A 13469-nucleotide genomic window follows, 5' to 3' on the forward strand; every position below is an offset into this window, starting at 1 on the left:
TCGAGCTCGGCGACGCGCAGGCGCGCGGCGTCGCGCTCCTGGGCCAGCGCCGTGCGCTCCTCCATGCGCCGCACGGTGTCGGAGAGCGTCGCGACGGACGTCACCAAATCGCCGACGCCGCCACTACCGCCGAGCCCGAGGCGCGCGGCCTGGAGCCGCGCGTCGCGCGCGTGGCGGTCCGCGTCGAGGGCCCAGCGCTCCGCGCGGCCCGCCGCGAGATCCTCCCACTGGAGCGGGTTCGCGACGGCGCCGTCGTCGCGGTACGACGCCGGCGGCGGGTTGCCGTAGGCCGCGACGGGGTTCGCCATTTCCTGCGCCGGCGGCGCGAGGTAGCCCTCGAGGGCGCGGTCCACGGCGCCCCAGGCGCCCCAGCGCTGGTCCACGGGCACGGGCGGGCCCCACCAGGCGTAGGGGTCCGGCGGCGCCAGGGGCAGCGTCGCCGGCTGCCAGGCGCCGGGGCTCGGCGCCTTCTCCCAGGCGCGGTCGCCCCACTGGTGGGCGGCGTACATGGCGACCGCGGGCGCCGCCAAAGGGCAGCCGACTATCAACCGTCGCGCGGCGGCAACGTTCGGGGCTGCCGTGCGAGATAATTGGCAGCACGCCGGAAGCGCTCGTCGTTTATGCAATGAGATTTTGAATTATTAGTGACGTTGGTAACGGCTTTGAACGCGATAATTGAAGTTACTTGAACTCCGGAAGCTCACAACAGGAGCCTGCACCCCGCCGCACCGAGCCGTCGTCGAGGCACGCGTTGCCTGCTCCCAACGCAATGCGGCTCGCCCTCGCCTGCCTCGCGATCGCATCCGGCCATGCCTTCCGCGCGCCCACGTCGACCCTGCGCCCGACGCGGTCCTGGGCGGCGCCGAAGCGCCCGACGACGGCCCTCGCCGTCGCCGCGGACGCCGGCGCGAGCGACCGCCAGCTCGGCGTGCGCGTCGGCGGCGCGTTGGCGCTCTGCGGCCTCGACGAACTCTGCCGCGTCGCGTTCCGGGGCACGGGCCTGCCGCACAGCCTCGCGGGCGGCGCGGCGCTCGTCGCCGCGCTCGTCGCCGGTCGCGGCGCGGGCGAGCGGGCCCACGCCGCGGTCCTCGCGCCCGGCGCGGCCCTGGTGCTCGCCTGGATGCCCGTCTTCTTCGCGCCGTCGCTCGTCGCGCTGCCCCTCGCGGCGCCCGTCGTGTCCAGTCCCGCGGACGCCGCGAGGCTCGCGGCGGTCGTCGTCGGCGGCCTCGCGCTGTCCCTCGCGTCGACGGCCTGGATCGCCGGCCGCTTCGACGGCGCGCCGCCGGCGCCCCAACAGGCCGTGGCCGCCGGGCGGCCGGGCGTCGCCTTCGGGACGCCGCTCCGGGCGCCGCTCTGGGTCTTGGCGGCCGCGGGCGCGGCCGGCGCGGTGGCCACGGAGCTCCGCGCGCCGCTCCCGCTCCGGGCCTGCTTCGTCGGCGCGACGCTCGCGAGCTTCGTCTCCGGCACGCGCCTCACGAAGGCGCTCGCCGCGTCGGACGCGAAGGCGTTCAAGGTGGCGGCGAAGGCCCTCCACCCCGTCGCGGTCTGCGCTGTAACGACGTCCGCCGTCGCGCGGCTCGTCGCGCGCCTCGCCGGCGCCGACGCCGCCGGCGCGTTGCGGGCCTACGTGGCCCTCTGCGGCGCGCCGCTCCAGCGCCTCCTGGGCCCGTCCGTGCTCGCGCTCGCCGTCGGCGTCTACGGGCGCCGGCGCGACGTCGCGGCGAACTGGAAAGCCGTCGCGGCGACGACGGCCGCGGGCGTGGGCGTCGGCCTCTACGGCACGGCGCTCCTCGCGCGCGCCGCCGGGCTGCCGCCCGCCGCGCGGCTCGCCCTGCTGCCGCGGTGCATCACGAGCCCGCTCGCGATCGCCGTCTGTACGTCGCTCGGCGAGGACCACGCGGCGGCCGTGGCCCTCGTCGTCGTCACGGGCGTCCTCGGCGCCGCGGGCGGGCCGCCGGCGTTGACCGCGCTCGGGGCGACGAAGCCGCTCCCGCGCGGCCTCGCGATGGGCGCGGCGGCCCACGGCATCGGCACGGCCCAGATGGGCAGCGAGCCCGAGGCCCAGCCCTTCGCCGCCATCGCCATGTCCCTCGTCGGCGCCGCCTCCGTCGTCGCCGCGTCCCTCCCGCCGACGCGCGCGGCGCTCCGCGCGGTCGCCGGCGTCTAGACTTCAATGAAGCTTCAAGAAAAGCTCCTTGTGGAGTCCTCGTGGCAATTAATTCGCATCGATGGACAACTCCCGGTAGTGAAAAGCATGACGGCCGCGACCCGGGACAGGCTCGCCATCTTCGCCGCCGGCGCGGCCTCCGCCGTCGCGCTGCGCGTCCTCTACGACGTCGCCGCGTCGCGCTGGCGCTCCGTGCCCTACGCCTGGCAACAAACGGCGAGTGTCGGCGACGTCCTGCGCTGCGCGCTCCTCGGCCCGCGGTCCCTCTACGGCGGCAAAAAGGCGGCGGTCTACGCCGACCGGCGGCGCGTCGCCTGCCCGGCCCAGTCCGTGTCCTACGGCAACACGGACCCGCTGCTCCTCGTCGCGGGTCGCGGGTCGCGGCTCGAGGACGAGGCGGGTCGATGCTTCCTCGACAGCCGCAACAACGTCGCGCACGTCGGCCACGCCAACGCGCGCGTCGCCGCCGCCGTCGGTGCCCAGGCCGCGGCGCTCAACACGAACACGCGCTACCTCCACCCGAACCACGCGGCGCTCGCGAAGAAGCTGCTCGCCACGATGCCGGCGCCGCTCCGCGACGGCGTCGTCTTCTTCGTCAACTCCGGCAGCGAGGCCAACGACCTCGCGCTGCGCCTCGCGCGCGCGCGCGTCCGGAACCTGCGCGGCGTGGACGCGACCTGCGGCGTCGTCGTCCTCGAGCGGGCCTACCACGGCCACACCGCCGCGGCGCTGGGCTGTGTGGAAACCAAATCTTCGACCCGACTTCAATGTGCGCGTATGCGACCGTTTCGACACAAGCATCTTGGCTGTGCTTCGAGAACTCGATGAGAGCAATCGATCCGTCCAAAAATCAGCCGAATCGACTTCGAATTGATCGAGCTAGAGAATTTCAAAAGTTTGGGCGGGACCACCCGAACCAGTGGTTGAATTCGGCACAGGTGCTGGGCCTCTCGCCCTACAAGTACGGCCACGCGTCCTTCGGACCGCCGCCCGGCGCGCGGCCGCCCCACGTCGCCGAGGCGCTGGCGCCGGACGCCTACCGGGGGCCGGGCCTCGAGGCCGCCGTGAAGTCCGCGGAGGCCGCGTGCGACGACCTCGAGGCGCGCGGCGCCGCGGTCGGCGCGTTCTTCGTCGAATCCGGCATGTCCGTCGCGGGCGTCGTCGTCGCGCCGCCGACCTACATGGCCCGGGTCTACGCCGCCGTGCGGTCCCGCGGCGGCGTCTGCGTCGCCGACGAGGTGCAGACGGGCCTCGGGCGCCTCGGCGAGCGGTTCTGGTGGGCCTTCGAGGAGCACGGCGTCGTCCCCGACGCCGTGACCGTGGGCAAGCCCTTCGGCAACGGGTTCCCGCTGGCGGCCGTCGTCGCGAGCCGGGAGCTCAGCGACGCCTTCGCGGCCGGGCCCGAGTACTTCAACACGTTCGGCGGCGGCCCCGCGGCGTGCGCGGCGGGGCTCGCGGTGTTCGACGAGCTCGAGACCGGCGGGCTGCGGGCCAACGCGGACGCGAGCGGCGACGCGCTGCGGGCGGGGCTGGAGGCGCTGCGGGCGCGGGGCGCGACGCTGGCGCCGCCGGCGGCGGGCGCGCCGCGCGCGGTCGTCGGCGACGTCCGCGGCGCGGCGGGCCTCTTCCTCGGCGTCGACCTCGTGCGCTGCCCGGCGTCGCGCGAGCCCGCGACGCGCGAGGCGAGCCTGGTCTGCAGCCGCATGGTCGCGGAGCACCGCGTCCTCTCGTCCCTCGACGGGCCCCACGACAACGTCATCGTCGTCAAGCCGCCGCTCGCGTTCTCCGTGCGCGACGCGGCCGCGTTCCTCTCCGCGCTCGAGGAGAGCCTCGCCTTCGTCAACGCGCTCCCGCCGGGCACGGCCTTCACCCACACGCCGACGTGAGCCGACCCCCGCCTAAGATCCTAGGACGCCATGGGCACGGAGGACCGCGGCGCGCCGCTCCCGCCGCCCTTGGACGGCCGCCGGCCCATGGCCGCGAGGAGCGACGCCGCGGCGCTCTCCTTCGGCGCCGCGTCGTCGCCCTCCGGCTCGCGCTTCGCCCGCGCGCGGGCGCCCAGGAGCTTCGCGGCCTTCTTCGCGGCGAGGACGGACGCGGCCGCGGCGCCGAGGCTCGCCTTCTTCGGCGGCTTGGCCGCCTCGGCCGCGTCGGCCCTGGCCGCCGCGGCCTCCTCATGCTCCGCGCGCTCGCGCTCCGCCGCGAGCGCCGCGCGGCGCCGCTTCTCCGCGGCCGAGGGGAACGCGTCGGCGACGCGGCCGAAGAGGTCGATGCACGACTCCGGCGGCGTCTCGTCGACGTCGTCGTCGACCGTGCGGTCGCCGACGCGGAGCAGCGCCTCGACGAAGCGCGGGAAGTCGAGGCGGCGCCACGCGTCGCTCGCGAGCTCGTCCGTCGCCGTCTTCGTCGCCCGCAAAAAGGCCACGTTCGCGTCGCGCTCCGTGAACCCCGCGTCCGCGTCGACGAGGTCCACGGCTTCGCAGAATTCGAGCCACTCCGCGAAGCACATGCGCTTGTCCTTGGACAGCTGGTCCTCGCGGCCGCTGTGGGCCTTGAACGCGCGCCGGAGCCCCTCGAGATGCTTCTTCGCGCCGTCCTCGACCTCCTCGAGCCAGACGCGGTCGTGGAACGCGTCCGGCTCGTCGTCGGGTTTGACCAAATACGACATGCGCTCCGCGAGCTTGGCGATCGCGGCGGCCGCGTCGGGGACCTCGCCCGGCTTGAGCCACCGCGCGAACGCGATGCGGCCCGCGGCTTCCAAAAATTGGAAGCGGCACAGCGACTTCTTCGGGTTCAGCGGGCCCTTGGGCCCCGTCGTGCACGCGCCGAAGAAGACCATGTCGTTGTCGGCCTTGCCTGGGCAGCACAAGGGTGCGAAATTCCCAACTTCAAAGGCTCCGATCTCGGCCGTTTTCCACTCGTGTCGGCTGATTTTTGGACGAGCGATCATCTCTCGGAGCGCTCTCGAAGCGTGGGTACTGTTTTCGAAACGCGCGCGCGCGGAACACTCACGTTGAAGCGACGTTGAATCACCCTTGTGCTGCCCTGGGCCTTGCGCAGGTTGCCGGACTTCATGACGCCGCAGTCGTCGACGTACTCCGTGAAGTCGTTCCAGCCCAGCGTGAAGAGCGCCTTGGACTGGGCGCAGTAGTCGCGGAACATGGTGCGGAACCATGAGTAGTGCTCGCGGCACGCCTCCTTGCACGCGGCCGCCTCCGCGTCGCCGCCGCAGTGCCGCGCGAGATTCGCGCGCTCCCAGTCGAGCTCGAACGCGTCGCCGCAGTCGCCCTCGTGGCAGGGCGCGAACATGGACCGGCGCCAGGTCCAGACCTCCTTGGCCTTGACCTTCTTGGCCCGCTGGAGGGGCTTGAAGTCGACGTCGCCGTCGTCGCGCGGCGGCACCTGGGCAGCAAAAGGGTGATTCAACGTCGCTTCAATGTTAGTGTTTCGCGCGCGCGCGTTCAGAGAAAAACATCCACGCTTCGAGACCGTTCCGAGAGATGATCGCTCGTCCAAAAATCAGCCGAAACGAGTAGAAAACGGCCGAGATAGGAGCCTTTGAAGTTGGGAATTTCGCTCTCTTGTCCTGCCCTGGGCGGCACGAGCCGCCGGTTCACGACGCGGCACGGCGGGTCGCCCTCGTCGGCGAGGCGCCGGCCGATGACCGTCGGCGCGCTGCGACTGGCGACCTCCTTGTCCTGGTCGTAGGCCGCGTTCTGGTGCGGGAAGTCCTGATCGCCGAGCGCGAAGCAGTACTGCCGGTCGCCGGGCGGCGCGAGGCGCCAGCACTCGTACTTGGCGCCCGCGCGGCCGCAGGGCACCCGCGCCCAGCCGTCGAAGGCGCACCTCACCTGCACGGCGAGGCGATTCGACGCCGCGGCGTCCCGCGCCTTGGCGCCGCCGTCGAGCTCGACGTCGCTCCGGCCGGGCGCCCAGACGAACTTCGTCTCGCGCCAGCGGTCGCAGATCCAGCAGGCGAGGCCGCAATTCCAGTCCGGCGACTGGGGCACGTGCTTCGTGCCCAGGACGCGCGTGTAGACGCGCGCGTCGCCGACGACGGCCGGCGGCGGCGGCGCGAGGAACGGGCCGTCGAAGGTCCGGAAGTCGTTGCCCTCGAGGTGCAGGCCCGCGAGCGCCTGCGTGGAACTCGAATCTTCGACCCGACGTCAATGTGCGCGTATTCGAATGTTTTGATATGAGCCAATCCACTGTGCTTCGAGATCTCGACGAGAGCGATCGATTCGTCCAAAAATCAGCCGAATCGACTTCGATTTGATTGAGCTAGAGAATTCTGAAGTTTGGTCAGGACCACCCAAACCAGTGGTTGATTCGCACGCGGGCGAGCGCCGCGTTGCCCTGGACGGCCGCCTCGATGGCCCGAAGGTCGTCGCCGGCGAGCTGGTTGTAGCGCAGGTCCAGGTGCAGCAGCGCCTCGTTTTTGAGAGTTTTTTCGCAGAGCGCGGCGACGGGCGCGCCGCCGTTCGAGTCGTCGGTGCGGAGCGCGTTCCAGCCCAGGTCGCAGGTCGCCACGTTCGAGCCCCCGAGCCCCGACGCGAGGGCCGCCGCCCCCTCGCCGCCTAAACCCGTCCAGGCGAGGCGCAGCGTCTTCAGCGTCACGAGCGACCCGCCGTCGAGCGCCTCGCCCAGGTCGCGCGCGACGGCGTTGCCGAGCGCGTTCCGCGACAGGTCGAGCTCGGAGAGCCTCAGGGCCGCGTCCCGGTCCTTCCAGGCGGCCATGAGGGCCGCGCCCGCCCGCGAGCTCAGGGCGCAGTTGGCCAGCCGCAGCGTCAGCAGCGTGCCCGCGGGCGTCGACGCCTCGGCCGCGACGAGTTTCGCGAGCGCGTCCGTCGCCGCGCGCGACCGGAGCCGGTTGTCGCTCAGGTCCAGGCTCTCGAGCCGCGAGCAGCCCGCCTCGAGCGCGCCGCAGATCGCACCGACGCCGGCCGCGGCGAGCCGGCAGCCGCGGAACGACACGGCGACCGGGTCGGCCTTGGCCGCGGGCCCCGCGAGCGCCGACGCGAGGCCGTCGCCGACGCTCCGCTTCGACACGTCCACGGCCGGCCGGTCCGCGGTCGCGAGCGCCGTGAGCATGGCCGTGATGCCCGGCTCGGGCACGAGGTCGAGCGCCTTGCAGTTCTGGTAGTAGAGCTCGGGCGGGCCCCTCCGCCAGCCGTGGACGGACCGGCAGCGCGGGCCGATGGTCATGACGCGGCCGTCGTAGTAGGCGACGTCCCGCGGGCTCGGGAGCTTGCCTGCGTGGAAATCAAACTGGGTCATCCCGACGAACGTTCGGAACTCTCGAGCTCCGTCACATCGTCGGCTGATTTTTGGACGACTCTATCGCTCTCGTCGAGTTCTCGAAACACAGCCAAGGCGTCCGGCGCCCTCCGTGCAATGACGCGCACATTGAAGTCGGGTTGAAGCTTTCCACGCGGGAGCTTGCCCTCGCGCTGCTCGCGGCGCTCCGCGCGCGTGATGGACCCCGCGCGGCTCAGCACGCTCCGGCCCCGGTCCTCCGGGTCGACGTCCTCGCGCATGAAGAAGGCGCCCGCGGCGCGCTCGAAGGGCCAGTCCTCGACGCCGCCCGTCGCCTTTCGGCTCGCGGCGTCGAGGTCCGCGCCGTCGGGCAGCGCGGCGTCCTCGGGCACCGTCGTGGTCGACGGCCGCTTCGGGGACTTGGCGCTGCCCTTGCGCGACTTGAGCGGGCTCGCGCCGCGCCTGTCGCGCTCCTCGGAGCCCGGCGGCGTCGCGATCGCGACGCGCTTGGGCGTCTTCGGCGTCCGGGACCCGTCGCCCTTCGTCGGCGACGCGTTGAGCTTCGGCGTTTTTGATGGTGTTCGGTTCGGCGACCGGGGCACATCAACAACGGCGACGGACTTGCGCGGCGAGCCCGCGCCGACGTCGACGCGGACGGCGTCGTAGCGCTCGAGGCCGCGGCCGCGCGCGCTCCGTTCTAACACCTTGGCGAAGGACCGCTCGACGACCTCGGCCGGGGGCACGAGCGGCTCGAGGCGCGCCAGGGTCTGCGCCGACGCGAGGGCCGAGTTGCGCGACACCGCGCGGTTCAGCGGGCTCGAGAGGCCGCCGAGGTCGAGGGGCCGCGGGCCGCCGCCGTCCGGGAGCCGCGCGCGCCGGGCGACGGCGTGCTCGGGGTGGCGCAGCGCGTCCGCGTGGCGCAGGTAGGCGAGCGCCGACGCGCTCGCCGACGTCGACAGGTAGGGCGACTGGAGGCCCTTCTTGCTTCTATATTTGCGCGTCGCGCTCCGGGCCTTGCGTTTCACGTCGTCGAAGACGTTGGACTCCGACTCCTCGCGCGCGGACCGGAGGATGGACCGCGTGTTGGACCGCGCCAGCGGCGGCGGGCCCATGGGAGGACCGACGCGCGTCCGGGGCGCGCTAGATGCTCGGGGCTGCGCGTTCCATCGAGCAGATCATCGTTGGAAAGCCGGACGCGCCGGCATCATCGGCATGGTGCGGCCTGGTCGCAATTCCTCGCAAGTTTTATGCGTCCCGGTCCGCCCCGGGGCGCCCCTCCCGGGGTAGTTCCCGAGGGGCCCAGGTCCTTAGGGCCGGGGCCTATTTCCTCAGGACGTCGAACCAGTTCCCGAACCGGCTCGCGTCCGGGTCGTACTCCTTGGGAGCGACCTCCTCCTCCTGCGCCGCTTCGCGCTTCGCGGCGACCTCCTCCTCGCTCACGATGCCGTCGTTCTTCGCGACCTCGAGGAAGTCGTTGGCCGCGCGGCGCGCGCGGAGGCGCTCGCCGAGCGCGTCGAGGCTCGGGCGCGGCGGCGCGTCGCCGTCGTCGGCCTGCGCGCGCCGCGGGCTCGCGCGCGGGGCGGCGCGTGCACGGGCCGGGCGGGGACGCGCGCGCACCGAGGAGCGCAGCGCCGGCGCCCGTCGCGGCGCGCATGCCGCGCGAGCGGGCGCGCCGCTGCTGAAGGCGTGGGAGAAGAAGACGCACGAGGCCATGAGGAAGGCGCGCATCACGTCCGATGGCGCGGCCGCGGGCTCGGGAAGGGTCTCCTAGTCGCTCGGCTGGATGCGCGTGCCGGCAGAGGCAGAGGGTGAGAGGCGCTCGGCCAAAGGTTGATCATGAAGTGCAAGGGAGGGCAAACGAGCCACTTCAAGCTTCGGCAGCCCCAGTCGGGCTTTGGGTTTTTATCATCCATCGTAGCCAGGCGATCGGGCGCGCGTCCTCGCGCGCCATCGGCAGCCCATCCGGCTCCGCGCCTTTGTCCGGCGGTCCGGCGGCCGCGCCGCGACGTCCGCCGCGCGCCGCGCGCGCCGGGCGCCCTCGCCGCGAGCCGGCGCGATGCAGCCCGGCGCCGGCGCCTGGCGGCAGCCCGGGGGCGCCCGTGTCGGCGTCGCGGCGAGCGGCGGTGCGCAGACGACGCCGACGCGGGACAAGGCGGGCCGCGGGTCCCTGCGGTCGCCCGCGGAGCGCGTCGCCGCGGCGCCGGGCCGCGGCGCCGCGTCGCCCGGCCGCAGCGCGCCGGCGGCCGGCGCCGTCGCCGCGCTCGCGGCGGCCGCGGCGCCGCGGAGCCTCCTCGCGGGGTCGCCCCTCCGGACGAAGGCGTCGCGGTGCCCGCGCACGCCGCCGAGCCGCCCGTCGCGCGACGAGCGGACGCCGCGGCGGCGGCCGCGGCGGTCGCCGCCCGGCGCCGCCGCGGCGTCGCCGCGGGCCGGCGGCGGCGGCCTCGCGGGCTTCTCGGCGCTGCTGCGGTCGTCGCTGGCGGCGTCGACCTCGCGCGGCTCCGCGTGTCGTCGCCCGCGCGGAGTCCGGGCAAGCGGCGCCGGAGCGGCCGGCGGCCGTCGGAGACGGAAGGCAGCGACGACGACGTCTGCCTGCCCGAGGGCCGGCCGCCCTGGGCGTGGAGCCCGCGGCGCCAGACGCGGTCCGCCCTCGACCGGTTCCTCGCCTTCGAGTCGCCCGAGCCGGGGACGCCGCCGCGGCCCAGTTTTGTTGACACGCTGGGGTCGCCGCCGGCGCCGGACGCGACGCCCCGGGGCGCCGGCGCGCCGCGCGCGCCCCGGTTCGAGACGCCGCCGAGCCGGACGCGGCAGGGGAAGCACGCGCCGCGGGGCCGCGGCGGCGGCGCCGCGGCGCCGCGGCCCCGGAGCCGCCCGCCGCCGTCCTTCGACTCGGGCTCCGCGGGCTCGCCGCGCGACTCCCCGGGCGCGGCGGCCCAGCTCGCCATGCCGTCGCTCCTCGAGGGCGGGCCGGACCGCGACGGGCCGCGGCCCAAGGCCGCGGACCCCGTCGCCGCCGCGCTCCACCGCTCCGGCGCGGACGCCGCGACGCTCCGCTTCACGTCCGACATCAAGTCCGCGAGCGCCGGCACGGGCCACACGATCCTCAAGCCCACGGCGCGGCGCGCGCCGCCCCGGGACCTCTTCTCGTAACGCGATGAGGAGCAACATAACGAGGGATATGTTAGGAGCGCCCGCCGCCGTCGTCGGAGCTGCCGTCGCCGTCGTCGTCGGAGCTGCCGCCGTCGTCGTCGTCGGAGCCGAACGCGGCCCACGCGCCGCCGTCGCCGCCGCCCGCGCCGCCGCGCCCGGCGACGCCGCCGCGCGCGCGGAGCACGGCGGCCGCGAGCGCCGCGAGCGTCGCGTCCGCCGGCCCGGCCGCCGCCGGCGCCGGGCCGTCGTAGCGCACGCGCGCGTCCGAGACGTCGAGCCGGACGTCCGGCCCCGCGAGCCGCGACGCGAGCGGCGACGCGTCGGCGTCGTCGAGGAGCGCGGAGCGCCGCGGGTCCTGCGCCGCGAGCGACACCTCCGCCGCGGACCGCAGCGCGTCGTCCCAGCTCCGGAGCGAGCCGGACCGTTTCGCGCCGCCCGCGAAGACGGGCCCCGGGTCGCCCTCGCGGAACAGCGCCGTCAGCGCGAAGCGGCAGCCCGACGCGACGCGCTCGACGCGGTGGAGGTTCGACGCGTCGCCCGAGAACGCGAGCACGTCGCCGGCCCTGGGCGCGTGGACGCGGTCGCCGCCGTCGCCGTCGTACATGGCGAAGCGCCCGCCCTCGAAGTCGTCGCTCAGGTAGAGCAGCGCCGTGTGCTCGTAGGATTCGACGTTGAACTCGTCGACGTGCACGTTCCAGTAGGGCTTGGGCTTCGGGGCCTCGAACGCGCGGCGACGTCTCGCGGGGGCCGGCGGCCTCAGGCGCGCGACGAACGCGCCCGAGAGCCGGAGCCGCCGCGCGTCGATCCCGGCCGCCGCGCCGACGAGCGCGCGCAGGTCGCGGACGGCGCGCTCGATCGTCGCGGCGGCGTCGGCGCCGACGCGCGCCTCGAGCGCCGACGGCTCCAGGCAGCCGAGCACCGTGGACCCGCCGTCGGAGAACGCGCCGACCATGCCGACGGCGCAGCGCCGCGCGAGGTCCCGCGCGGCGGCCGGCGCGAGCGCGGGCGCGTCGGTGCGCACGACGCGGTAGCTGCGCCCGCGTCGTCGCGTCTCGAGGGGCGCCTCGAAGCGGTCCGGCGGCATCGACCGGTACAGCGCCTCGGCCCGCGGCTCGAAGAAGACCGGGTGCGCCGCGTCGGGCACGGCGGCGCGGCGGCGGCGGCGGGCGGGACCGCGGCGGCGGCGGGCGCCGCGGCGGCGGCGGCGTCGTCGCCGGCGAGCAGCCGGCCCGCGCGGTGCCGCTCCTGGAGCACGGCGAAGGCGACGAAGCGCTCCACGAAGAGGTCGTGGGCGGCGCCGGACGCGCCGGCGCCGTCCTCGATGGCCGCCGCCGCGCCCTCGATCGCCGCCTCGCGCTGGAACGCCGCGCAGCGCGCCAGGGCGTCGCTGCTGCTGGCGTCGCTGCTGCTGGCGAAGGTGGACATGGTGCTGTCTCAGCGCAGGCGCCGGCTCATTTTTAGCTCGGTTGTGGCCACCATTCGCATCATCATCCGATCGAGCTCGATGAGCTAATTATGAGCTCGCCCAAAAACTGCCACACGATGGAGATGATGGAGGTGCTTTGAGCTGGTGAGAGGTGCGCCTGTCGCGCGCGCAACACGCCGCCGCATCGCCGCCATGGCCCTCTTCTTCCGGCGCGCCGGAGCGCCGCGCGACGCGCTGGCGCCGGCGACCGCGGCGCTCGTCGAGGCCTGCGACGGCGACGCGTCGCGGCTGGCGCTGGCGGCGTCGTTCGTGGACGACTGCTGCGGCGACCTGGCCAACTTCCGCGGCGGCGGCGACGCGCGCGCGCACCTGACCTACGGCGAGATCGACGTGCCCTCGCTCGCGCGCGTGCTCCGCGCGGCCGAGGCGCTCCGGCCCGTGCGCCGTTTCGCGGACGTCGGCGCGGGCCGCGGCGCCGCGCTGCTCGCCGCGGCCGCGCTCCTGCCGGACGCGGCGGCCTGCGCGGGCGTCGAGCTCGACGCCGTCGCCGCGGCGGCCGCCGCCGCGGCGCTCGACCGCGCGGCGGACCACGCCTTCCGGGGCTGCGTCGCGGCCGACATCTCCGTGGCGCGCGCGGACGCCCTCGAGGACCGACGCTGGGGCGGCGCGGACCTCGTCTACTGCTGCTGGACCGCGTTCCCGGAGGACCTGCGGCGCGCCTTCGCCGCGGCCTTTGGGGCGGCCGTCGCGCCGGGCGCGGTCCTCGCCGTCACGACGCACGCGCTGCCCGACGCGGCGCCCTTCCGCCTCGAGGCCACGCTGAGCGTCGCGTGCTCCTGGGCGCCCGACGTGCCGTGCTACCTCTATAGGCGAACCTAGGTCGGCCGGCCGGCGACGGAGGCGAGGTTGACGCAGTAGCGATTGCCCGACGCGTCCGGGAGGTTGTGGCCGAGGTGCGTGCCGTCGACCTGGGCGCGCGGCGGCGTCGGGGGGCGGCGGGGCCGCGCGCGTCCCCCCCATCGAGCGCCGCGCCGGAGGACGCGCGGAGACGCACTCGCCGTCGAGCAGGCAGCGGACGTTGTCCCACCGCACCTCGTCGTCGCGGAAGCTCGGCCAGCCGTGGTCCGCGCTCTCGCGCACGAACGCGTCCCAGGACCGGCCCCGGGGCGCGACGAAGAGCGGCTTCCCCGTGACGCTGTCGTAGAAGGTCTCGTCGCGCGCGCCGGCGGAGAGGAACCTGGGCAGGAAAAGAGTGCGAAATTTCCAACTTTGGAGGCTCATATCTCGGTCGGTTTCCACTCGTTTTGGCTAATTTTTGGACGACCGATCATCTCTCGGAGCGCTCTCGACGCGTGGATGTTTTTCCGGAACGCGCGCGCGCGGTTACTCATGTTGAAGCGAACTTGAATCACTCTTTTCCTGCCCTGCGAGGAACGCGGTCTCGGCCCAGCAGCCCTTGCGCTCCGCGCCGGG

General features: G+C 74.5%; 3 protein-coding genes across 3 annotated transcripts in view; 1 reads left to right on the forward strand and 2 right to left on the reverse strand.

The window, feature by feature from the left end:
• Positions 1-509, reverse strand: part of AURANDRAFT_62357 (hypothetical protein) — a gene marked incomplete at both ends in the record, with an annotated part of 4584 nt that extends 4075 nt beyond the window's left edge. Inside the window, one exon of the mRNA XM_009036247.1 lies at positions 15-509. Coding sequence (XP_009034495.1) covers positions 15-509 — 495 coding nt within the window. The remainder of the gene's footprint in view (positions 1-14) is intronic.
• A 260-nt stretch (positions 510-769) lies between these two features.
• On the forward strand, positions 770-2167 carry AURANDRAFT_62358 (hypothetical protein; the record flags this gene model as incomplete). Its single annotated transcript, XM_009036172.1, has 1 exon — positions 770-2167. One exon carries the CDS (start codon positions 770-772, stop codon positions 2165-2167), a length of 1398 nt encoding a protein of 465 aa, XP_009034420.1.
• A 1906-nt stretch (positions 2168-4073) lies between these two features.
• Positions 4074-13469, reverse strand: part of AURANDRAFT_71087 (hypothetical protein) — a gene marked incomplete at both ends in the record, with an annotated part of 9838 nt that continues 442 nt past the window's right edge. Inside the window, 12 exons of the mRNA XM_009036246.1 lie at positions 4074-5023; positions 5191-5569; positions 5770-6303; positions 6503-7419; positions 7599-8563; positions 8766-8974; positions 10138-10558; positions 10684-11681; positions 11744-11975; positions 12366-12370; positions 12893-12964; positions 13089-13233. Coding sequence (XP_009034494.1) covers positions 4074-5023; positions 5191-5569; positions 5770-6303; positions 6503-7419; positions 7599-8563; positions 8766-8974; positions 10138-10558; positions 10684-11681; positions 11744-11975; positions 12366-12370; positions 12893-12964; positions 13089-13233 — 5827 coding nt within the window. The remainder of the gene's footprint in view (positions 5024-5190; positions 5570-5769; positions 6304-6502; positions 7420-7598; positions 8564-8765; positions 8975-10137; positions 10559-10683; positions 11682-11743; positions 11976-12365; positions 12371-12892; positions 12965-13088; positions 13234-13469) is intronic.

Source organism: Aureococcus anophagefferens, assembly GCF_000186865.1.
Source record: "Aureococcus anophagefferens unplaced genomic scaffold AURANscaffold_4, whole genome shotgun sequence".
Classification (NCBI taxonomy): Eukaryota; class Pelagophyceae; order Pelagomonadales; family Pelagomonadaceae; genus Aureococcus; species Aureococcus anophagefferens.